This window comes from Salmo salar, chromosome 13, assembly GCF_965601325.2.
Source record: "Salmo salar chromosome 13, fSalSal1, whole genome shotgun sequence".
Lineage (NCBI taxonomy): Eukaryota > Metazoa > Chordata > Actinopteri > Salmoniformes > Salmonidae > Salmo > Salmo salar.
In genome coordinates, this window is record NC_138303.1 from 56,376,477 (window position 1) to 56,400,137 (window position 23,661).

General features: G+C 42.0%; 1 protein-coding gene across 1 annotated transcript; it reads right to left on the reverse strand.

Moving 5' to 3' along the window:
• Positions 1 to 3,211: 3,211 nt before the first annotated feature.
• Positions 3,212 to 23,397, reverse strand: ttc1 (tetratricopeptide repeat domain 1). Its single transcript, XM_014136661.1, has 8 exons — positions 23,310 to 23,397; positions 10,510 to 11,083; positions 10,267 to 10,327; positions 10,068 to 10,180; positions 9,545 to 9,581; positions 9,094 to 9,242; positions 4,053 to 4,107; positions 3,212 to 3,607 (listed from the first exon to the last, which is right to left on the reverse strand). Exons 2-8 carry the CDS (start codon positions 11,059 to 11,061, stop codon positions 3,471 to 3,473), a joined length of 1,104 nt encoding a protein of 367 aa, XP_013992136.1. The 5' UTR covers positions 11,062 to 11,083; positions 23,310 to 23,397; the 3' UTR covers positions 3,212 to 3,470.
• Between the last annotated feature and the right edge of the window lie 264 nt (positions 23,398 to 23,661).

Consider the following 23,661-nt stretch of genomic DNA (forward strand, 5'->3'; position numbering starts at 1 on the left):
TGAGCTGAACATACATTAAATGTTTAGATTTTTTTTTATTTGTATCATTTTTTTTAAGTACTTACATCCCCACTACAACAACAAAATACTTAAATCAATGTAATTTTGTCCTTGAAAACAATAATAAGTCATTGAAATACCGTAGATTTAAATTAATTCCTATTGAGGATTGCTTCTTCTGAGTCCCAATATGACCAACCGGTGGGTTCTAAGCCTCTCATCGACCAATACATAGCATCAGCAATCTAAGGTTGAAATACATCATTTGTTGCAACCCACATTTAACGCCCTCCATCCACCACCTCCAACCTGCCTCCCTAAGGGCCTTTTTTGTTGTTGCTCTCACCTGTAACTCCAACCACTTACATTCTAAGCTTTGCCCACTGAGCATTAGGCCTAGATTAAAACAGATGAAGCGCTAACCAGCGATAGCTGACACCTGCATAGCTGATGTTTTGGCGGTGTCGGAGGTGTAACTGCGTTGGAGCAGTCAAATCGGTGAGCAGCTGCTCTTAATCGTTGTCACGAAACCACACCCGTTCCACTCGCATTAGAATTTCAGAACGAGAAACGAGGCTATTTACAGTGCATTCGGAAAGTATTCAGACCACACTTTATGTTACATCCTTATTCTAAAATGGATTAAATAAAAATAAATCTCAATCTATACACAATATCCCATAATGACAAAGCAAAAACAGGTTTTTAGATATTTTAGCACATTTATTTACATAAGTATTCAGACCCTTTGCTATGAGACTCAAAATTGAGCTCAGGTGCATCCTGTTTCCATTGATCATCCTTGAGATGTTTCTACAACTTGATTGAAGTCCACCTGTGGTAAATTAAATTGGACATGATTTGGAAAGGCACACACCTGTCTGTATAAGGTCCCACAGTTGGCAGTGCATGTCAGAGCAAAAACCAAGCCATGAGGTCCAAGGAAATAAGCTGAGACAGGATTGTGTCGAGGCACAGATCTGGGGAAGGGTACCAAAAAATGTCTGCACCATTGAAGGGCCCAAAGAACTACGTGGCCTCCACCATTCTTAAATGGAAGAAGTTTGGAACCACCGAGACTCTTCCTAGAGCTGTCCGGCCGGCCCACACTGAGCAATTGGGTTTGAAGGGCCTTGGTCAGGGAGTTGACCAATAACCCGATGGCCACTCTCAAAGAGCTCCAGAGTTCCTCTGTGGAGGTAGGAGAACCTTCCAGAAGGACAACTATCTCTGCAGCACTCCACCAATCAGGCCTTTATGGTAGAGTGGCCAGACAGAAGCCACTCCTCAGTAAAAGGCACATGATAGCCCGCTTGGAGTTTGCCAAAAGGCACCTAAAGGACTCTCAGACCATGAGAAACAAGATTCTTTGGTCTGATGAAACTCCCGATCGAACATCTCTGGAGAGACCTGAAAACAGCTGTGCAGCGACACTCCCCATCCATCCTGGCAGAGCTTGAGAGGATCTGTAGAGAAGAATGGGAGAAACTCCCCAAATATAGCTGTGCCAAGCTTGTAGCGTCATAGCCACGAAGACTCAAGGCTGTAATTGCTGACAAAGGTGCTTCAACAAAGTACTGAGTAAAGGGTCTGAATACTTAAGTAAATGTGATAGCAAACATTTCTAAAAACCTGTTTTTACTTTGTCATTATGGTGTATTGTGTGAAGATTGATGAGAACAATTTTAGAATAAGGCTGTAACGTAACGAAATGTGGAAAAAGTCGAGAGGTCAGAATACTTTCCAATTGCACTGTAGAAATGACACTCAAATTGAAAATCATTAAACAAAATAATGAGGATTTCTATCAGCCTAATCAAGGTGTAGATTACATCTCACAGTCCAGTGTTAGAATTTGTAAACAAGGCTGGATGGGATTTCTCTTAATGTGACTCCATAGCCAATGGCAATGTCCACTTTAAGTATAATGCTGGGAGCTGCTTGTGGACTTAACTCAGTTTCACCTCTGACACTGTCAAAAGATCAGCTATGTGGATGTGGGAGGATCACCATCAGTTATTTTGATCGTCTACACCGGTCTAAAAATGTGGGCCCAATCAGAATGTGGACTACATCAGCGCCAGGTATAAACGGAGCTTCAGTCTGCCCCAACCTTATACCAGCTCCTGTTATCCCACAGTACGCTACCCGCTGAGCTACAAGCAGCCTTAAAAGAACAGGAGTTAGCTGAACAACTCCAAATGTCTAGACTGTTCTTGGGGAGATGCATTACTTAAAGTGTGTAATCTACAATTGACTGGCAGATACAGAAAATCAAAGATATCACACTCCCCCACTTAGTGTCCTGTAGGGCTCTATTCAATCAGTTTCGCTGAAGCGTAAGAAATGTAAAGGTAAATTCCTTATGAGCCGACGTATGCAGCGTTTAACGTGAATGCAGTCTCCACTAACGCGGGAACATTGCCTTTAAATTTCAATCACACTAACGCTGAAGTCCCCCTCATCCAGCACATAGATTTTTTTGATGACATGACATTTTATGTGCAAATTTAAGCGTACATGTCATTTTCCTTGCCAGATGTCACTCTTTAGGGTTAAAACCACAATCTTCCTCCCTGACTTTCCTCCTCACTTCAAGACAAGCAGAGCCAGTTGACTGGACTGATTGTGAGGTCACAGGCTGGATTGGGGATTCCCAAAGGGAAACAAACACATGGTCAAGTCAGTCAGGAGCAGCTGAAGAGAGCCACAGTGACTGAATCAGCTGTTGCTCATCTCTCGCTATCTCGTGTACATGTATGCGTTTTGATACAATCTAATAATGTCTTGACTTAACAGACTGGTGGGTGTGGGAAATCCTGTTTTGTAATTACTGTATATCTCCTAAAATCAGTAAATCTGCTTTTTGCCTTTGTACTTGGTGTTTTTCTATATTGTACTGTAATTCACCATTTGACACCAATATGCATATCCTCTGAATATTTAAGCAAATGAAAAAGGCCTACAGAGTAGTTCATCTTTTCAACACAATTTAACAACTACACTCTGGCCCTGTACACACTGAGGTTGTACACATTTGACATATTTGACATAAAGGTGTGACACCACAGACATTCTTCAGAAGTTGTCAAATGTGTTGTACATCAGTATAACCTGAGTGTTTATGGGGCCAATGACTTTCAATCCTTACATCCTGACATCAAAGAAGTGGCAAAGGAAATAGCTTCATATAAAAACAAGGACAACGCTGCAAAGTAACAGTCATTGATCATTTAATGGCTACACCCTTAGGAAACACAGTTGACTTTTCAGACTGTTAGACAGTACACTCTCACACACACACTATCACATCTTATTTAACCATGAAAGACTCATTTGTCGTGTGGATTTCAAACGGATTCCACTCAGACCTCTGACACACCAGTGGAGGGTCCTGGGTGTCAGTCTCTTAGCTCTGGGGATGGAAGGCCAGCCAGGTGTGACGGCTCTCAGACTGGCTTGTCATGCTGTTATCTGTTGTTGTTATTTGGACTCTGAACAAAGTTGACGGAGTAGGATCCAGTGCCTGTATCCTGGTTCACCTGGAAGTTTGAGGTGGACAGACCAAAAGGCCGTAGGAACATATTGCCCAGGTCCTTCAGCTTGCCTATGGACAAACAGACAGGGTAAAGGCAAAATACATGAAGGCTAAATTATGACAAAAATTGTGATGAAAACAATAAAATGACCAATAACACATGAAAACATTTCCATTTAGGTCCGTATTATTAAACAACCTTTCTCTTTCCTACCTACACACTGCTTTCTGGTTTACCACTCCTAGCCTAGTGAGTAACAGCTGGAGCCACACAACATTATAGGTGACCATGATGGAACAGAACCACCCTAAATCTGCAATGGCATGTTGCGGCCACCCTCACTTGCTAACAATCTTATTTAACATATCACAGTGCACCATTCAGTGTTCAGTGTTTCTTGCTGATCAGTGAATGTACTTTAGTCTCTAGCCTTTTGAAACGTTCCCCTGGGGGAGCAATCTACGCAAAGCAAGAGAAAAGCAGTAGGTGAAAAATATAAAAAAGGTCTCATACCCATCATCTCTTCCTTCAGCTTCTCATTTCGCTCGTGGATCTGTTGTGGAAGCCGCTGTATGGAGGAGAGAGAAAGAGAGTCAGTTAGTCAAGGTGGCTGGTTACTATTCTGTGGCCCCAACATTTCACACACACACAACAGTGCATATCAGATTTGATTCAGCTCCATCTGATCTCACAACCTTAATTTGTTTGGAATAGAACTTCAAGGACATGGTGTTACTACTTTACCCCCTGGTTGTCTTGACAACGTCACTGTGGTGGGACTATTGCATTACACTTGTCCTTAACCCCTGGACAGACGTAGTGGGAAAGGGGGATACCTAGTCAGTTGTACAACTGAACGCCTTCAACTGAAATGTGTCTTCCGCATTTAACCAGAGGGTGCGGGGGGGGCTGCCTTAATCGATATCCACGTCTTCGGCGCCCGGGGAACAGTGGGTTAACTGCCTTGCTCAGGGGCAGAACGACAGATTTGACCTTGTCAGCTCGGGGATTCGATCCAGCAACCTTTCGGTTACTGGCCCAACGCTCTAACCACTAGGCCACCCCACAGGTTTTTTCCCCTCAATCCATCACAGTAATATGTCATTATCCACCTCAGGTCAGAAGGACTCCTTTTCTCTGCTTTATAATTATTGGCATATTATATCTAGGCATGCCTCCAAGGACATACAGTGCCTTCAGAAAGTATTCACGGCCCTTAACTTTTTCTAAAAAAAATTGTGTTTGAATCTGAATTTTAAATGGATTAAATTGAGATTTCTCCTCACTGGCCTACAGTGCATTCGGAAAGTATTCATACCCCTTGACTATTTCCACATTTTGTTACGTTACAGCCTTATTCTAAAATGGATGAAATTGCTTTTTCCCTCCTCAATCTACACACAACATCCCCTAACAACAAACCAAAAACAGGTTGAGACATTTTTGCAAATACAAAACTGAAATATCACATTTTCATAAGTATTCAGACCTTTTACTCAGTACTTTGTTGAAGCACCTTCGGCAGTGATCACAGCCTCGAGTCTTCTTGGGTATGACGCTATAAGCTTGGCACACCTGGATTTGGGGAGTTTCTCCCATTCTTCTCTGCAGATCCTCTCAAGCTCTGTCAGGTTGAATGGGGAGCATCGCTGCACAGCTATTTTCAGGTCTCTCCAGAAAAGTTCGATCGGGACCTAGTCCGGGCTCTGGCTGGGCTACTCGAGGACATTCAGAGACTTGTCCCTAAGCCACTCCTGCGTTGTCTTAGCTGTGTGCTTAGGGTCGTTATTCTGTTGGAAGGAGAACCTTCGCCCCAGTCTGAGGTCCTGAGAGCTCTGGAGCAGGTTTTTAATCAAGTAACTCTCTGTACCTTGTTCCGTTCATCTTTCCCTCGATCCTGACTAGTCTCCCAGTCCTTGCCGCTGAAAAACATCCCCACAGCATGATGCTGCCACCATCATGCCTCACCGTAGGGAAGGTGCCAAGTTTCCTCCAGACGAGACGCTTGGCATTCAGGCCAAAGAGTTCGATCTTGGTTTCATCAGACCAGAGAATCTTGTTTCTCATGGTCTGAGTCCTTTAGGTGCCTTTTGGAAAACTCCAAGCGGGCTGCCATGTGCCTTTTACTGAGAAGTGGCTTCCGTCTGGTCAATCTACCATAAATTCCTGATTGGTGGAGTGCTGCAGAGATGGTTGTCCTTCTAGAAGATTCACCCATTTCCACAGAAGAACTCCGGAGCTCTGTCAGAGTGACCATCGGGTTCTTGGTCACCTCCCTGACCAAGGCCCTTCTCCCCCGATTGCTCAGTTTGGCCGGGCGGCAGGCTCTAGGAAAAGTCTTGGTGGCTCCAACCTCCTTCCATTTAAGAATGATGGAGGTCACTGTGTTCTTGGGGACCTTTAAAAAGGTGCAGAAATGTTTTTGTACCCTTCCCCAGATCTGTGCCTTCGACACATTCCTGTCTCAGAGCGCTACGGACAATTCCTTCGACGGCAAGGCTTGGTTTTTGATCTGAGATGCACTGTCTACTGTGGGACCTTGTATAGACAGATGTGTGCCTTTCCAAATCATGTCCAGTTGAATTTACCACAGATGGACTCCAATCAATTTGTAGAAACATCTAAAGGATGATCGATGGAAACAGGATGCACCTAAGCTCAATTTCGAGTATCATAGCAAAGCGTCTGAATACTTACGTAAATAAGGTATTTCTGTTAATTTGTTATGTATTTGCAAACATTTCTAAAAATATGCTTTCTCTTTGTCATTATGGGGTATTGTGTGTAGATTGATGAGGAAATGTAATCAATTTTAGAATAAGGCTGTAACGTAATAAAATGTGGAAAAAGTAAAGGGGTCTGAATACTTTCCGAATTCACTGTACACACACAATACCCCATAATGTCAAAGTGGAATTATGTTCTTTTAATTTTTTTTTTTACAAATGAATTAATAATGAAAAGAAAATGTCTAGAGTCAATAAGTATTCAACCCATTTGTTATGGCAAGCCTAAATAAGTTCAGGAGTAAAAATGTGGTTAACAAGTCACATAATAAATTGCATGGACTCACTCTGTGTGCAACAAGTGATAAACATGATTTTTGAATGACTACCTCATCGCTGTACCCCACCCATACAATTATCTGTAAGGTTCCTCAGTTGAGCAGTACATTTCAAATACAGATTCAACCACAAATACCAGAGAGGCTTTTCAATGACTTGCAAAGAAGGGCACCTAATGGTAGATCACAAAAAATAAATAAAGAAGCAGACATTGAATATCTATTTGAGTATGGTGAAGTTATTTACACCTTGGATGTTCTATCAATACACCCAGTCACTACAAAGATACAGGCGTCCTTCCAAACTCAGTTGCCGGAGAAGAAGGAAACCGCTCAGGGATTTCACCATGGTGACTTTAAAACAGTTACAGAGTTTAAAGGCTGTGCTGTGCAAGGAGAAAACCGAGGATGGATCAACAACACTGTAGTTACTCCACAATACTAACCTGATTGACAGAGTGACAAGCCACTAAAGTAATACTGCAAAAATATTTGGCAAAGCAATTCACTTTCTTCCTGAATACAAAGTGTTATTGGATTTTCCCAAAACATAGCACATTACTGAGTACCACTCTCCATATTTCAAGTATAGTGGTGGCAGCAGCATCATGTTATTGGTATGCTTGTAATTGTTAAGGACTGGGGAGTTTAAGATAAAAAAAATAAATGGAATGGAGCTAAGCACAGGCAAAATCCTAGAGGAAAACCTGGTTCAGTCTGCTTTCCACCAGACACAGGAAGATGCATTCACCTTTCAGCAGGACAATAATCTAACACACAAGGACAAATCTACACTTACCAAAAATACAGTGAATGTTCCTGAGTGGCCGAGTTACAGTTTTGACTTAAATCTACTTGAAAATCTATGGCAAGACTTAAATGGTTGTCTAGCAATGACCAACAACCAATTTGACAGATCTGTGTGTAAAACTCTTAGAGACTCACAGCTGTAATCACTGCTGAAGGTGCTTCTACAAAGTATTGACTCAGGGTTGTGAATACTTATGTAAATGAGATATTTCTGTATTTCATTTAATCAATCAATTTGAAAATGTCTCAAAAATGTCTAAAAACAATTCACTGTCTTTATGGGGTATTGTGTGTAGATTGGCAGATAATAAATATATATTTAATTCATGCAGTAACAACAAAAATGTGGAATAAGTCAAACGGTATGAATACTTTCTGAAGGTTCTGTTACTGCTCTCATCTCACATTATCCATTCTAGACCAAACAAAGGAAGTGTGGAGCTTTTGGGAGGAGTGGAGTTGATTCTTGGGTACGCGTGTGTGTGTCAGGGCCGGAGGAGATACATTAGACAGAGTATTTTGAGACCATTTAGTGTCTGCCGGTGTAGTTTCATATGAAAGTAATTGCACTATACTCCTTCCTCTATCTGTCTTTTCCTTGCCTCGGTCTACTCTTCTGTTTCAGGCCAGGCCAAGATGGGCCGACCGCGTTCCAAATGGTTCCTAATCCTCTATAAAGTGCACTAGTTGTGCGCACTCGTAGGGCGGCACACAATTGGCCCAGCGTCGTCCGGGTTAGCCCGTTATTGTATGATAAGAATTTGTTCTTAACTGACTTGCCTAGTTAAATAAAGGTTACATTTTTTTTTTTTTTAAGAACTGGGCAATATGGACAGAAATCCATATTGCGATAAATTGCCTGAATTAATGCGATAATGATAAATAGAACGATACGTTTATAACATTAATGTCGAGCACCAATTATTATTATTATATTTTAAACTACTACTACTACTGGTTTGATGGTTGTAGCCAACAATTGTTCCATTAACAACCCATATTAGCAAACTTATTTCATTTCAAACTTCACATTTCTCTAGTATAGGCGACTTATCGTAATTAACGATATCAGCAAAATGCCTGCGATAAGCGGTCGGTGTCGATCATTTTGGGTTTATCATCCCTGCTCTGCTACTTAGTGCACTATATATGTAATAGGGTGCCATTTGAGATGCAGGCGCTGTGAGCTTGTGTTGTGTAAGCCGCCTCCTCATGGCTACATTAGTAAGAGCTGCTGCTTGGCTCCTGTTGCTATGCATGGCCTCATTCAGAAAAAAAAAAAAGTTCTCTACCCTTGACACAGATACAGCCAACTCCAACTACAGCACAGACAGCCTCATTGAATGGAAAGATGAAAAACACTTTGTCCAAGCCATTTCACTTTGCCTCACATCAATATTGCAAGTTAAACAGTGATGATTCATTCAAACCCTAGCTATTGAACGAGCAAGATCAATGAAATTATCAAATAAGTGGGCCTCATATCAAAATCTTGATTATGGATTAATAATGACTCATCCAAGGCAACTCTAACAACATGTAAAACCCAACCCTTATACAGTAGTCTCCAAGTGTTAAAAGGGAACTATGTGCATCTACTGAATAGTGACCGTTAAGTGCAAGCTTTCTCTGTTCCGCTAAATCGTTACTTTGAGTTAAATGTCAGTTTTTGCCACTAACCATGCAGGCCTCTCTGGCTACAGGCAGGTTTGGGTCTTTCTCCAGAGCAGCCTTGTAGTCTTCCAAAGCCTCATCCAGCTTGTCTGTTTTCTCATAGAGCTCTGCCCTCCGCAGGATCGCCCGCATGTAGTTTGGGTTCAACTCTATAGCTGGAGGTGAAAAAAACAAGGAAACAAATGTTCAGAGTGCTAGTTATGTAGCAATGGGTATGAATAAATGTAATTCACCCAAATCTGCACCTGGTGTTGGTGATTTTGATATTAGCAACTGCAGTTTACCGGATACACCTGGTTTGGGTGAACAGAAAATATGTAGAAACATGGGGGGGGGTTCTGGAGCGGGCAGTGTGTTCGCTACACACCATACACTGGTAAAGTAGGACACCAGGTCCCAGGCAGTTTAATCATCTGACATGGTTGAATTACAATACATACAGATTTAACAGTCTCACCTTTTGTGCAGTCAGCAATGGCTTTCTCATTCTTATCCTGTTGGCGGGGGAAAAAGGTTTGATTGAAACTCAGTCTGCATTTTGTTGTGTATTTGTCTAGGTGTTGTACATTTGTTTGGGTGGAAAAGTTATGAGATGACATCATCAACTCCAAATGACCTGTTGATGTCTTGACACACAGGACTCGAATGAATCAGGCAAGAGCATAGTTCCCATTCAAACCTATAGCTACAGTGGAGTACCACTAGGTGTCACAAGAGCTCTGCGTCTTTTTGCCCCACCACTAAACAGGGCACATGACTTCACAATAGTAGAAGATAGTTTACTTGATACAATTGTGCCATAAAAGGTACACTTTAGCCATATGTTATAATTTATATAGGTAGCCGTCTGAGAAGGTATTTTGACAAAACAAACAGAAATGTAGAAAACCTCAGGAGGGTAATAACAATCAACTAGATAAACTCAGATAGGTCCTCAGAATTCCCCACTTGGTTAAGTTTATTGTTACTATCAGTCTTACCAGGTGCAGGCGGGCAGCAGCACGGTTAGAGAAGAGAATAGCCCTCTCCTTGCTGTAACACACAGGGCACACTCCCAAAGCTGCCGTGTAAGACTCCTCTGCCTCAGTGTGCGCTAGGAAGATAAAGGGTCAGACAATTCCTATTTAACACGTTTCCTCTAACAGCCGTCCTACAGCAGTTTAGCCTACAGCAGCTTACCTCCACTCTTGAACTGACTGTTCCCCTTGTCCTTTAGTGTCATGCTCTCCTCTCTGCGGCTCTATGGCACAAAGGAAACAAAACATTAAACACGAAAGATGGGGAGCTTTTGCAATGTCAACTTACTAAGCACCAAGTGATGGTTGTAGAGTTTCAAGTTGGAAAAAAAGCATCTTGCATTTTGGTGAGTTATTATTATAACAGAAACACGTAAACTAATGTTTAGACTAGGATACAATTCACCTCCTTTTCTTCCTCTGTCAGGACTTTCTCCACTTCTCTCAGATACTCCTCGTCAAACTCAGGAGCTGGGTTCTCTTCTCCTTTCAGTTCAGTATCAGAATCTCCCCCTTCAACTGCCAAACTCATGTCTTCTTCAGTGCACTCATCCCAACTCTCTTTCTCCTCCTCCATTCCTTCACCTCTCTCCCCCTCTTTATCTTCCAATATTGTCGTTCTCACCCCTGACAACTCTGCATTGATGTGTTCTTCCTTTGTGTTTTGTGAGTTGTTCAATCTGACTGTCTCTTTACTGTCTCCCTCTGCTCCCTGGCATAACGGTGGGGCTTCTGAACAGTCAGTCTTCCTTTCCTTGTCACCCATGGAGCCGTCTGCTCCATCCAGAGACTCCTCACAGTCAAAGAAGGCATCGTCCTCCTGCTCAGCACCCCTGTGGGCTGCTGTGCTTTGGCTGTCTGGACATTCATGCTGTTCGGATACTCTCATAGCATTGGTTAGAGAGTTGGTCATCTTGTCAAGGAGTGCCTCGGACTCCTTTTCTGCTGTGGAATCCATACAATTTTCTCCCTGTACAAAACTTCACATAAGAAGGCGTTGTAGTCAGTTGTACATTCTGTCAATTTAACCTGCATCTCAGTTTAACCTAAGGATAGACTATGTCACAGTGCACTGAGATACCAGTGACCAGAGATAATATAATTCACATAGCTAGCCAGAGCAGTGGTCTCGAGCTCTCAAATCTCAGCTAGCAGGGGGATTCTCATTAAAACAGTTTTAAAATGTCTGTAGCAAATTGAGTTACAAAACCATGATGCATCTGAAAAAAATCAACTATCATTCTGAGGACTAAGATGTGTAGTTTTTAGGAAAGTGTCTTATTTTAAATAAATTAACATTTAACAATTTTTTAAACATTTTCACCCCAAAGTCTCATTACCGAAATGCGTCTGGATTAATTTCTCGGGTCATTTTATGAAATGTTTTATTTGAATAAAACAAAATACAAAGTGTAAAAGCATTAGAAACACCTGCTCTTTCCATGACATAGCTTTCACCAAGTGTTGGATTCTAGCTTGAAATATGTTCAGAACCTAACAAAGGGGAGGAGACAGGTTAAAGACTTTTAAGCCTGGAGACAACTGAGACACGGATTGTGTATGTGTGCCATTCAGAGGCTGAATGGGCAAGAAAATATTTAAGTGCATTTGAACAGGGTATGGTAGTAGGTGCCAGGTGCACCGGTTTGAGTCAAGAACTGCAACGCTGATGGGTTTTTCACATTCAACATGGGCCAGCATCAGTGTGGAATAACTTCTAGAGTCCATAAACTGACAAATTGAGGCTGTTCTGAGGGGAAAAGGGGGTGCAACTCAAAAATAGGAGTGGAGGCTAACATACAGTGCCTTGCCAAAGTATTCGGCCCCCTTGAACTTTGACCTTTTGCCACATTTCAGGCTTCAAACATAAAGATATAAAACTGTATTTTTTTGTGAAGAATCAACAACAAGTGGGACACAATCATGAAGTGGAACGAAATTTATTGGATATTTCAAACTTTTTTAACAAATAAAAAAACTGAAAAATTGGGCGTGCAAAATTATTCAGGCCCCTTAAGTTAATACTTTGTAGCGCCACCTTTTGCTGCAATTACAGCTGTAAGTCGCTTGGGGTATGTCTCTATCAGTTTTGCACATCGAGAGACTGACATTTTTGCCCATTCCTCCTTGCAAAACAGCTCGAGCTCAGTGAGGTTGGATGGAGAGCGTTTGTGAACAGCAGTTTTCAGTTCTTTCCACAGATTCTCGATTGGATTCAGGTCTGGACTTTGACTTGGCCATTCTAACACCTGGATATGTTTATTTGTGAACCATTCCATTGTTGATTTTGCTTTATGTTTTGGATCATTGTCTTGTTGGAAGACAAATCTCTGTCCCAGTCTCAGGTCTTTTGCAGACTCCATCAGGTTCTTCCAGAATGGTCCTGTATTTGGCTCCATCCATCTTCCCATCAATTTTAACCATCTTCCCTGCACCTGCTGAAGAAAAGCAGGCCCAAACCATGATGCTGGCACCACCATGTTTGACAGTGGGGATGGTGTGTTCAGGGTGATGAGCTGTGTTGCTTTTACGCCAAACATAACGTTTTGCATTGTTGCCAAAAAGTTCGATTTTGGTCTGACCAGAGCACCTTCTTCCACATGTTTGGTGTGTCTCCCAGGTGGCTAGTGGCAAACTGTAAATGACACTTTTTATGGATATCTTTAAGAAATGGCTTTCTTCTTGCCACTTCCATAAAGGCCAGATTTGTGCAGTATACGACTGATTGTTGTCCTATGGACAGAGTCTCCCACCTCAGCTGTAGATCTCTGCAGTTCATCCAGAGTGATCATGGGCCTCTTGGCTGCATCTCTGATCAGTCTTCTCCTTGTATGAGCTGAAAGGTTAGAGGGACGGCCGGGTCTTCGTAGATTTGCAGTGGTCTGATACTCCTTCCATTTCAATATTATCGCTTGCACAGTGCTCCTTGGGATGTTTAAAGCTTGGGAAATCTTTTTGTATCCAAATCCGGCTTTAAACTTCTCCACAACAGTATCTCGGACCTGCCTGGTGTGTTCCTTGTTCTTCATGATGCTCTCTGCGCTTTAAACGGACCTCTGAGACAATCACAGAGCAGGTGCATTTATACGGAGACTTGATTACACACAGGTGGATTCTATTTATCATCATTAGTCATTTAGGTCAACATTGGATCATTCAGAGATCCTCACTGAACTTCTGGAGAGAGTTTGCTGCACTGAAAGTAAAGGGGCTGAATAATTTTGCACGGCCAATTTTTCAGTTTTTTATTTGTTAAAAAAGTTTGACATATCCAATAAATTTCGTTACACTTCATAATTGTGTCCCACTTGTGGTTGATTCTTCACAAAAAATTACAGTTTTATATCTTTATGTTTGAAGCCTGAAATGTGGCAAAAGGTCGAAAAGTTCAAGGGGGCCGAATACTTTCGCAAGGCACTGTAGCAGCAAAGGGGGGGACCAACTCCATATTAATGCCCATGATTTTGGAATGAGATGTTTGACAAGCAGGTGTCCACATACTTTTGGTCATGTAGTGTATTTCTTTTCAAGGACCATCAATTTGTAATAGTTCTTATTTTGCAATTGTTTCTAGTCGCCACCAGATGGCAGGATATCGCCACAAACTGATATGTGGACACCTGCTCATGGAACATCTCATTCCAAAATCATGGGTATTAATATGGAGTTGGTCGCCCCTTTGTTGCTATTACAGCTTCCACTCTTCTGGGAAGGCTTTCCACTAGATGTTTGAACATTACTGTGGGGACTTGCTTCCATTCAGCCACAAGTGCATTAGTGAGGTCGGGCACCGATGTTGGGCGATTAGGCCTGCCTCGCAGTCGGCATTCCAATTCATCCCAAAGGTGTTCGATGGGGGTGAGGTCAGGGCTCTGTGCAGGCCAGTCAAGTTCTTCCACACCGATCAACAATTCATATCTGTATGGACCTCGTTTTGTTCACGGGGGCAATGTCATGCTGAAATAGGAAAGGGCCTTCCACAAACGGTTGCTACAAAGTTGGAAGCACAGAATCATCTAGAATGTCATTGTATGCTGTAGCGTTAAGATATCCCTTCACTGAAACTAAGGGTCCCCGAACCATGAAAAACAGCCCCAGAACATTAGTCCTCCTGCACCAAACGTTACAGTTGGCACTATGCATTGGGGCAGGAACGTTCTCCAGGCATCCGCCAAACCCAGAGTTGACCGTCGGACTGCCAGATGCGCCACGTTGAAAGTCACTGATCTCTTCAGTAAGGCCATTCTACTGCCAATGTTTGTCTATGGAGATTGCATGGCTGTGTGCTCGATTTTAAACATCTGTTAGCAAAGGGTGTGGCTGAAATAGCCGAATCCCATTCATATTCCTAAACAATTCCAGCTTAATGATAGTATTGTACACTGAACAAAAATATGAAATGCAACATGTAAAGTGTTGGTCCCATGTTTCATGAGCTGAAATAAAAGATCCCAGAAACTTTCCATATGCACAAAAATTCACAAATTTGTTTACATCCCTGTTAGTGAGTATTTTTTCCTTTGCCAAGATAATCCATCCACCTGACAGATATGGCATATCAAGAAGCTGATTAAACCGCATGATCATTACACACAAAAGGCCACTCTAAAATGTCACAACACAATGCCACAGATGTCTCAAGTTTTGAGGGAGCATACAATTGGCATGCTGACTGCAGGAATGTCTGGCAGAACTGTTGACAGATCATTTAATGTTAATTTCTCTACCGTAAGCCACCTCCAACGTTGTTTTAGAGAATTTGGCAGTACGTCCAACAGGGCTCACAACCACGGACCACATGTATGGCGTTGTGTGGGCGAGCGATTTGCTGTCAACACTGTGAACACAGTGCCCCATGGTGGCGGTGGGGTTATGATATGGGCAGGCATAAGCTACGGACAATGAACACAATTACATTTTATCAATGGCAATTTGAATGCACAGAGATACTGTGGCGAGATCCTGAGGCCCATTGTAATGCCATTCATCCTCCGCCATCACCTCAAAGTTTCAGCATGATAATGCACAGCCCCATGTCACAAGGATCTGCACACAATTCCTGGAAATTGAAAATGTCCCAGTTCTTCTATGGCCTGCATAATCACCAGATATGTCACCCTTTTACCATGTTTGGGATGCTCTGGATCGACATGTACAACAGCGTGTTCCAGTTCTCTTAATATCCAGAAACTTCACACACCCATCGAAGAGAAGTGGGACAACATTCCACAGGCCACAATCAACAGCCTAATCAACTCTATGCGAAGGAGACGCGAAGAAGACTGGTTTTCTGATCCACTCTCATACCTTTTTTTAAGATATCTGTGGCCAACAGATGCATATCTGTATTCCCAGTCATGTGGAATCCATAGATTAGGGCCTAATGAATTAATTTCAATTGACGGATTTCCTTATATGAACTGTAACAGTAAAATATTCCAAATTGTTGCATGTTGTGTTTATATTTTGGGGTATTTGAGAATCTACTACTTAACAGCTACGAAAAAGCATCTTGCTTCCAACTGGAAGCTTTATAGTATCACCGGTCGGGAGAAGGGTGGGTGGGCTGTGTGAGGAAAACGGCACGCGAACGGTCACCACAACGGCAGGAGATGGGCTTCCGCTTGATAAAGCGGATTATGGCGGGCGCCCCTGACTGAGGAGATTGGCAAAAAAGCACTTGAGGTTGTTGAAGAGAAAATGTCACAATGTAGAACTGGCGCCAGAGCAGGATGCAGCATTGTGTCTCTCCCCCTTCATGTGGCTCTTCAGGGACGATTCACCCATGCTGGCAATGTCGAAGTCTGAAGCATTTTTTTTGCACCTTACACGGTGTGGGTTGGTTGGGTTCAGTGATGTAGTGGTTAAAAAAAAAAGGTGGGTAAACTATAATGAACAAAAATATAAAACAAGTAATGCGTTGGTCACATGTTTCATGAACTGAACTAAAAGATCCCAGAAATGTTCCATACGCAAAAAAAAGCAGGGTTGAATCTACATTTGCCCAGCATTTTAGCTATCGATGTGATGTTTGGCAGCGCCTAATCAGTCAGTTCTGTAACTGCCTGGCTGAGTGGCGGTGTGGGTGGAATGAGCGAGCTCGCCTGGCAACCAGAGCGCAAAACACGTGAGGAAATAAAACTCAATAGTCTGCCTGGAAATTCATTTGCAAGACCAACATATTTTTCTAATATTTTTTTATAAACATATTTGACCATTTTCTGTTCCACTCATTTTAATTCAAGTACTTTTCAAGTACCAAGTTGAGAAAATGTCAGATTTTCAAGGAATTCCAGGACTTGAATTTCAGAGTGCCAAATTAAAGTACTTTAAGCACCTCAAGCACCTTGTGCGAAAGCTGTCAGTGTTATGTTTAACTCAGACCTTTTCATCAGGTAAGCAATTGCAAAAAAATATTAGAAATATTGATTTGTATATTACTTTTTTGAACTGTTAAGGTAATGAGAATTTTGTGAAAATGTTGGTAAAATGCATAATCTGATAAAAAAAACTATAATTAAAATATAGATATGTACAGACTAATCTCAGTGATTCAAGAGAAAATTGGGTGGAAAGATTTACAAGGATTATTATAATTTTTTACAGTTTCGTGAGAATGACCCAGCTACACTTTGAAATGGCAGTGATGTGTTTGTCTTCCAAGTCAGCAATTGAAGAAGTATCACCAAGTAAAGGTTGGTCGAACATTCTCTGCTATGCTTTACACTACCTACTGTGTAACAGCTGTATGGAAGCAGTCATCTACAGTGACTTCAGGAAGTTTTCACACACCTTTTTACTTTTTCCATATTTTGTTGTGCTACAGCCTGAATTTAAAATGGATTAAAATGTAGATTTTGTCACTGGCCTACGACACACAATACCCCATAATGTGAAAGTGGATTTTTTTTTTTTTTTTTAATGTTTCACAAATTAATAAAAAATGAAAAGATGAAATGTATTGAGTCAATAAGTATTCAACTCCTTTGTTATGGCAATGGACTCACTGTGTGCAATAATAGTGTTTAACATGATTTTTTAATGACTACCTCATCTATGTACCCCACACAAACAATTATTTGTAAGGTCCCTCAGTTGAGCAGTGAATTTCAAAACACAGATTCAACCACAAGGCACCTATTAGTAAAACTAATAAAAAGTAGACATTGAAAATCTCTTTGAGCATGGTGAAGTTATTAATTACACTTTGGATGTTGTATCAATACACCCAGTCACTACAAAGATAAAGGCGTCCTTCCTAACTCAGTTGCCGGAAAGGAAGGAAACCGCTCAGGGATTTCACCATGAGGGCAATGGTGACTTTAAAACAGAGTTTAATGGCTGTGATAGGAGATAACTGAGGATGGATTAACAACACTGTAGTTACTCCATAATACTAACCCGATTTACACAGTGAAAAGATAGAAGACTGTACAGAATCAAAAAAATCAAAAACATGCATCCTGTTTGCAACAAGGCGCTAATGTAATACTGTCAAAAAATGTGGCAAAGTACGCTCGGATTACAGCCTCGAGTGTTCCGCCCTGCTCAACCGGTGTTGCTCATTCAGCCGACAGAAACTTTCAACCGGTTCTCCCCATTAAGCAACGAGATGGAGTCAGAGGCCGAGCCTTCTCAGGTTTCTCCTCCACCCGCTACGGGTCTGAGCCGCCGAAGCCTCCCACCATTAGCTCTGACAAACTGAAAACCCTAGTCATTGGCAACTTCATTACCCGCAATATTAGACTTAAAAAGAATCATCCAGCGATCATACACTGTTTACCAGGGGGCAGACCTACCAGCGTAAAGGCTAATCTGAAGATGGTGCTGGCTAAGGTTAAAACTGGCGAGTGTAGAAAGTATAGGGTTATTGTTATCCACGTCTGAACCAACGATGTTAGGATGAAACAGTCAGAGGTCACCAAGTGCAACACAGCTTCAGCGTGTAAATCAGCTACAAAGATGTGTCGGCATCGAGTAATTGTCTCTGGCCCACTCCCAGTTAGGGGGAGTGATGAGCTCTACAGTCTCACAACTTAATCGCTGGTTGAAAACTGTTTTCTGCCCCTCCCAAAAGATAGATTTTGTAGATAATTGGCCCTCTTTCTGGGACTCACCCACAAACAGGACCATGCCTGGCCTGCTGAGGAGTGACACGACTCCATCCTAGCTGGAGGGGTGCTCTCATCTTATCTATGAACATAGACAGGGCTCCAACTCCTCTAGCTCCACAATGAGATAGCCAGCCTGCCAGCTTAGTGTCTGCCACTAGCACAGTCAGTGTAGTCAGGTCAGCTATCCCCATTGAGACTGTCTGTGCCTCGATCTAGGCTAAGCAAAACAAAACATGGCCGTGTTCGCCTTCGCAATCTCACTGGAATAAAGACCTCCTCCATTACTGTCATTATTGAAAGAGATTGAGATCTCACATCTCAAAATAGTGTTACTTAATGTTAGATCCCTCACTTCCAAGGAAGTCAGTCAATTAACTAATCACTGATCGATCATAATCTTGATGTGATTGGCCTGACTGAAACATGGCTCAAGCCTGATGAATTTACTGTGTTAATTGAGACCTCTCCTCCTGGTTACACTAGTGACCATATCCCCTGTGCATCCTGCAAAGGTGGAGGTGTTGCTAACATTTATGGACAGCAAATTTCAATTTACAAAAAAGAAAATGACTGCGTTTTCATCTTTTGAGCTTCTAGTCATGGAATCTATGCAGCCTACTTATAGTTACTGTTTACAGGACTCGTGGGCCGTAAACAGCGTTCCTCACTGAGTTCCCTGAAATCCTATCGGACCTTGTAGTCATGGCAGGTAATATAAAAACATTTGAACTTTAATATTCACATGGAAAAGTCCACAGACCCACTCAAAAAGGCTTTCGGAGCCATTATCGACTCAGTGGGTTTTGTCCAACATGTCATCCAGACCTACTGTACTCATTGCCACAGTCATACCCTGGATCTAGTTTTGTCCCGTGGAATAAATATTGTAGATCTAAATGTTTTTCTTCATAACCCTGAACAATCGGACCACCATTTTATTAAGTTTGCAATCGCAACAAATAATCTGCTCAAACCCCAACCAAGGATCAACAAAAGCTGTGCTATAAATTCTCGGACAACCCAAAGATTCCTAGACACCCTTCCAGACTACCACCACCTACCTAAGGACGTTGGAGTACAGAAATCAGTTAACCACCTAACTGAGGATCTTAACTTAACCTTGCATCATACCCTTGACGCAGTCGCACCCCTAAAAACAAAAAACATTTGTCACGAGAAATTTGCTCCCTGTTTTACAGAAAATACTCGAGCCCTGAAGCAAGCTTCCAGAAAATTGGAACGGAAATAGCGCTCCACCAAACTGGAAGTCTTCCGACTAGCTTGGAAATACAGTACCGTGAAATATCAAAGAGCCCTCACTGCTGCTCGAGCATCCTATTTTTCCAACCTAATTCAGGAGAATAAGAACAATCCAACATTTATTTTTGATACTGTGGCAAAGCTAACTAAAAAGCAGCATTCAACAAGAGAGGATAGCTTTCACTTCAGCAGTGATAAATTCATGAACCTCTTTGATGAAAAGATCAGTATCATTAGAAAGCAAATTACGGACTCCACTTTGAATCTGCGTATGTCTCCAAAACTTAGTTGTCCCGAGTCTGCACAGAAGTGCCAGGACCTAGGATCAACAGAAACACTCAAGTTTTTTAATCCCGTATCTCTTGACACATTTATGAAAATAGTAATGGCCTCTAAACCATCAAACTGCATACTGGACCCTATTCCAACTAAACTTCTGAAAGTGCTACTTCTTGTGCTTGGTCCCCCTATGTTGAACATAATAAATGACTCCCTATCCACCGGATGTGTACCAAGCTCACTGAAAGTGGCAGTAATAAAGCCTCTTGAAAAAGCCAAACCTTGACATGGAAAATGTAAAAAACTACAAATCGGCCTATATCAACTCTCCCATTCCTTTCAAACATTTTTGAAAAAGCTGTTGCGCTACAATTCACTGCCTTCCTGAAGACAAATAATGTATACGAAATGCTTCAGTCTGGTTTTAGACCCCATCATAGCACTCCTGAAGGTGTGAAATTACCTTTTAATGCCGTCAGACCAAGGCTCTGCATCTGTCCTCGTGCTCCTAGACATTAGTACTGCTTTTGGCACCATCGATCACCACATTCTTTTGGAGAGATTATAAACCCTAATTGGTCTACACAGACAAGTTCTTGCCTGGTTTAGATCTTATATGTCGTAAAGATATCAGTTCGTCTCTGTGGATGTTTTGGCCTCTGACAAATCAATTGTAATAGGCGTTCCTCAAGGTTGCCTACCCTGGAAGCATCTGTTTCAGACATAAGGAAGTGGATGGCATCAAATGTTTTACTTTTAAACTCGGACAAAACAGAGATGCTAGTTCTAGGTCCCAAGAAACAAAGAGATCTGCTGTTGGATCTGACTATTATTATTGATGGTTGTACAGTCGTCTCAAATAAAACTGTGAAGGACCTCAGCGTTACTCTGGACCCTGATGTCTCTTTTGACGAATATATCAAGAATATTTCAAGGACAGCTTTTCTTCACTTTCGTAACATTGCAAAAATCCGAAACTAATCCATGCTTTTGTTAATTTTACTATTGCAATGCTCTACTCTCCAGCTACCCGGTTAAAGCACTAAATACACCAGTTAGTGCTAAACACGGCTGCTAGAATCCTGACTAGAACCAAAATAATGTATCATATTACTCCAGTGCTAGCCTCTCTACATTGGCTTCCTGTTATGGCAATGGCTGATTTCAAGGTTTTACTGCTAAAGCATTACATGGGCTTGATCCTACCGCTCTCTCCAATTTAGTCCTGCCGTACATACCTACACGGACGCTACTGTCACAAGACACATTGTCCCTATAATTTGCTAAGCAAACAGCTGGAGGCAGGGCCTTCTCCTATAGAGCTAAATTTTTATCGAATGGTCTGCATATCCATGTGAGAGACGCAGACTCTTTACTGAAGACTCATCTCTTCAGTAGGTCCTATGATTGAGTGTAGTCTGGCCCATGGGTACGAAGGTGAACGGCAAGGCACTGGAGCGACGAACTGCCATTGCTGTCTCTGCCTGGCCGGCTCCACTCTCTCCACTGGGATTCTCTGTCTCTGACCCTATTACGCGGCCTGAGTCACTGGCTTACTAGTGCTCTGCCTTGCCGTCCCTAGGTGCGTGACTTGAGTGGGTTGAGTCACAGATGTAATCTTCCTGTCCGGTTTTGCACCCCCTCAGGCTTGAGCGGTGGAGATCTTCGTGGGCTATACTCAGCCTTGTCTCAGGGTAGTAAATTGGTGCTGTTGATATCCCTCTAGTGGGGTTATATACTACCTGGTTGGCCCTGTCTGGGGGGTATTGTCGGACAAGGCCACAGTGTCCTCCGACACACCCCTCTCTCAGTCTCTAGTATCTTTGCTGCAATAGTCTATGTGCCGGGGGGCTAGGGTCAGTCTGTTATATCTGGTGTAATTCTCATGTCTTATCTAGTGTCCTGTGTGAATTTAAGTATGCTCCCTCTAATTATCTCTCTCTCCCTCCACTCCCGGAGGACCTGAGCCCTAGGATCATGCCTCGGGACTACCTGGCCTGATGACTCCTGGCTGTCCCAAGTCCACCTGGTTGTGCTACTGCTCCAGTTTCAACTGTTCTACTTGCGGCTAGGAAACCCTGACCTGTTCACCGGACGTGCTACCTTTTCCCGGCTGTTTTCGACTCTCTCTCTACTGCACCTGCTGTCTCGACCTCTGAATGCTCGGCTATGAAATGCCAACTGACATTTACTCCTGAGGTACAGACCTGTTACACCCTCTTCAACCACTGTGATTATTTGACACTGCTGGTCATCTATGAATGTTTGAATATCTTGAAGAACAATCTGTCCTTAAATGGCCATGTACTCTTATAATCTCCACCCGGCACAGCCAGAAGAGGACTGGCCACCCCTCTGAGCCTGGTTCCTCCCTAGGTTCCTGCCTTTTTAGGGAGTTTTCCCTAGCCACCGTGCTTCTAGATCTGCATTACTTGCTGTTTGGGGTTTAAGGTTGGGTTTCTGTATAGCACTTTGTGACATCTGCTGATGTAAAAAGGGCTTTATGAAAAAAAATGATTTATTGATTGAATTAACATCTTGTCCTAAATACAAAGTGTTATGTTTGGGTTAAATCCAATATAACACATTACTGAGTACCCCTCTCCATATTTTGAAGCAGAGTGGTGGCTGCATCATGTAACGGGTACGCTTGTAATCATTAAGGACTGAGGAGTTTTCAGGATAAAAAAAACAAACAATGGAGCTAAGCACAGGCAAAATCCTAGAGGAAAACCTGGTTCAGTCTGCTTTCCACCAGACACTGGGAGATTAATTCACCTTTCAGCAGTACAATAATCTAAAAACAAGGCCAAATCTACACTGGAGTTGCTTACCAAGAAGACAGTGAATGTTCCTGAGTGGCCGAGTTACAGTTTTCACTTAAATTTACTTGAAAACCTATGGCAAGACCTGAAAATGGTTGTCTAGCAATGATCAACAACCAATTTGACAGAGCTTAAAGAATTTTGAAAATAATAAAATGGGCAAATGTTGCACGATCCAAACATGTATTCACGTTGTCATTATGGGGCATTGTGTGTAACAATAGACGCATGAGAATTGTATTTAAACCAATTTGAATTCAGGCTGTAACAACAAATGCGGAATAAATCAAGGGTATGAATACTTTGAAGGCAACGTATCACCGCCGTTTAAGCCTCTTGTCAGCGCCCTCTCTAACACGAATGTAGAGGCATTGACACTTTTTTTTTTTTTACTTCTAGCTACTCCGTTCGCTCACTAACTGTTTACTTAATATCAGCATGATGTTTGCTTATCTAGCAGCAAAAAAACATTTTTACTTCAGTGATAAAGCTAACGTTAGCTTGCTAGCTAGTCAGCTAAGTTAATGCGTTAGCTAGCTAGCATAATGCTAACTAACAGTTACAGACCGAAATTATACGCATTGTGACATTTGAATTATGTTTTCTATATATATTTCAATACTTAAAGCTAAATTACTTCTTCACCATCGTAACCATATGTATATATATTTTACAATGGTACGTTAAGGAGTATAATATTGCATATTTACGATTTAGTACATTCCTACCTCTACTCACGATGACGTTTCCTCTGTAAACAATGCTTCCGCTTGCTTATCCAATCACATAAGGGTTACGACCCCGAGGAACTCTGGGACATGTAGCCATTAAGGAAAAACTTGGCTGAATGAATGTTTCCCATAAATACTGTCTGTTTCGTCACAGAATTATTATTTGGTTTCACCCTGAAGAAAACCATTAAAAACCGACTAATCAATGAATGAATCTCTCTCAAACTTGCATTTCAGAAATCCAGCTAACAATTCTAGGGAGAGAAAGAGTTTTTGTAATGTTACTCTAATGTTTGAGTGTTCAGTTTTCCCGTTAGTTAGGTGAACATTCTATCTATGTTAGCAAGAA

Coding starts and splice junctions, on each gene's coding strand:
- ttc1 (XM_014136661.1), bottom strand. CDS start 11,061: ATGGATTCCACAGCAGAAAAGGAGTCCGAGGCACTCCTTGACAAGATG. Junction 10,328..10,509: donor TGACAGAGGAAGAAAAGGAG/GTGAATTGTATC, acceptor TTTGTGCCATAG/AGCCGCAGAGAGGAGAGCAT. Junction 9,582..10,067: donor CTGCTGCCCGCCTGCACCTG/GTAAGACTGATA, acceptor CCCCGCCAACAG/GATAAGAATGAGAAAGCCAT.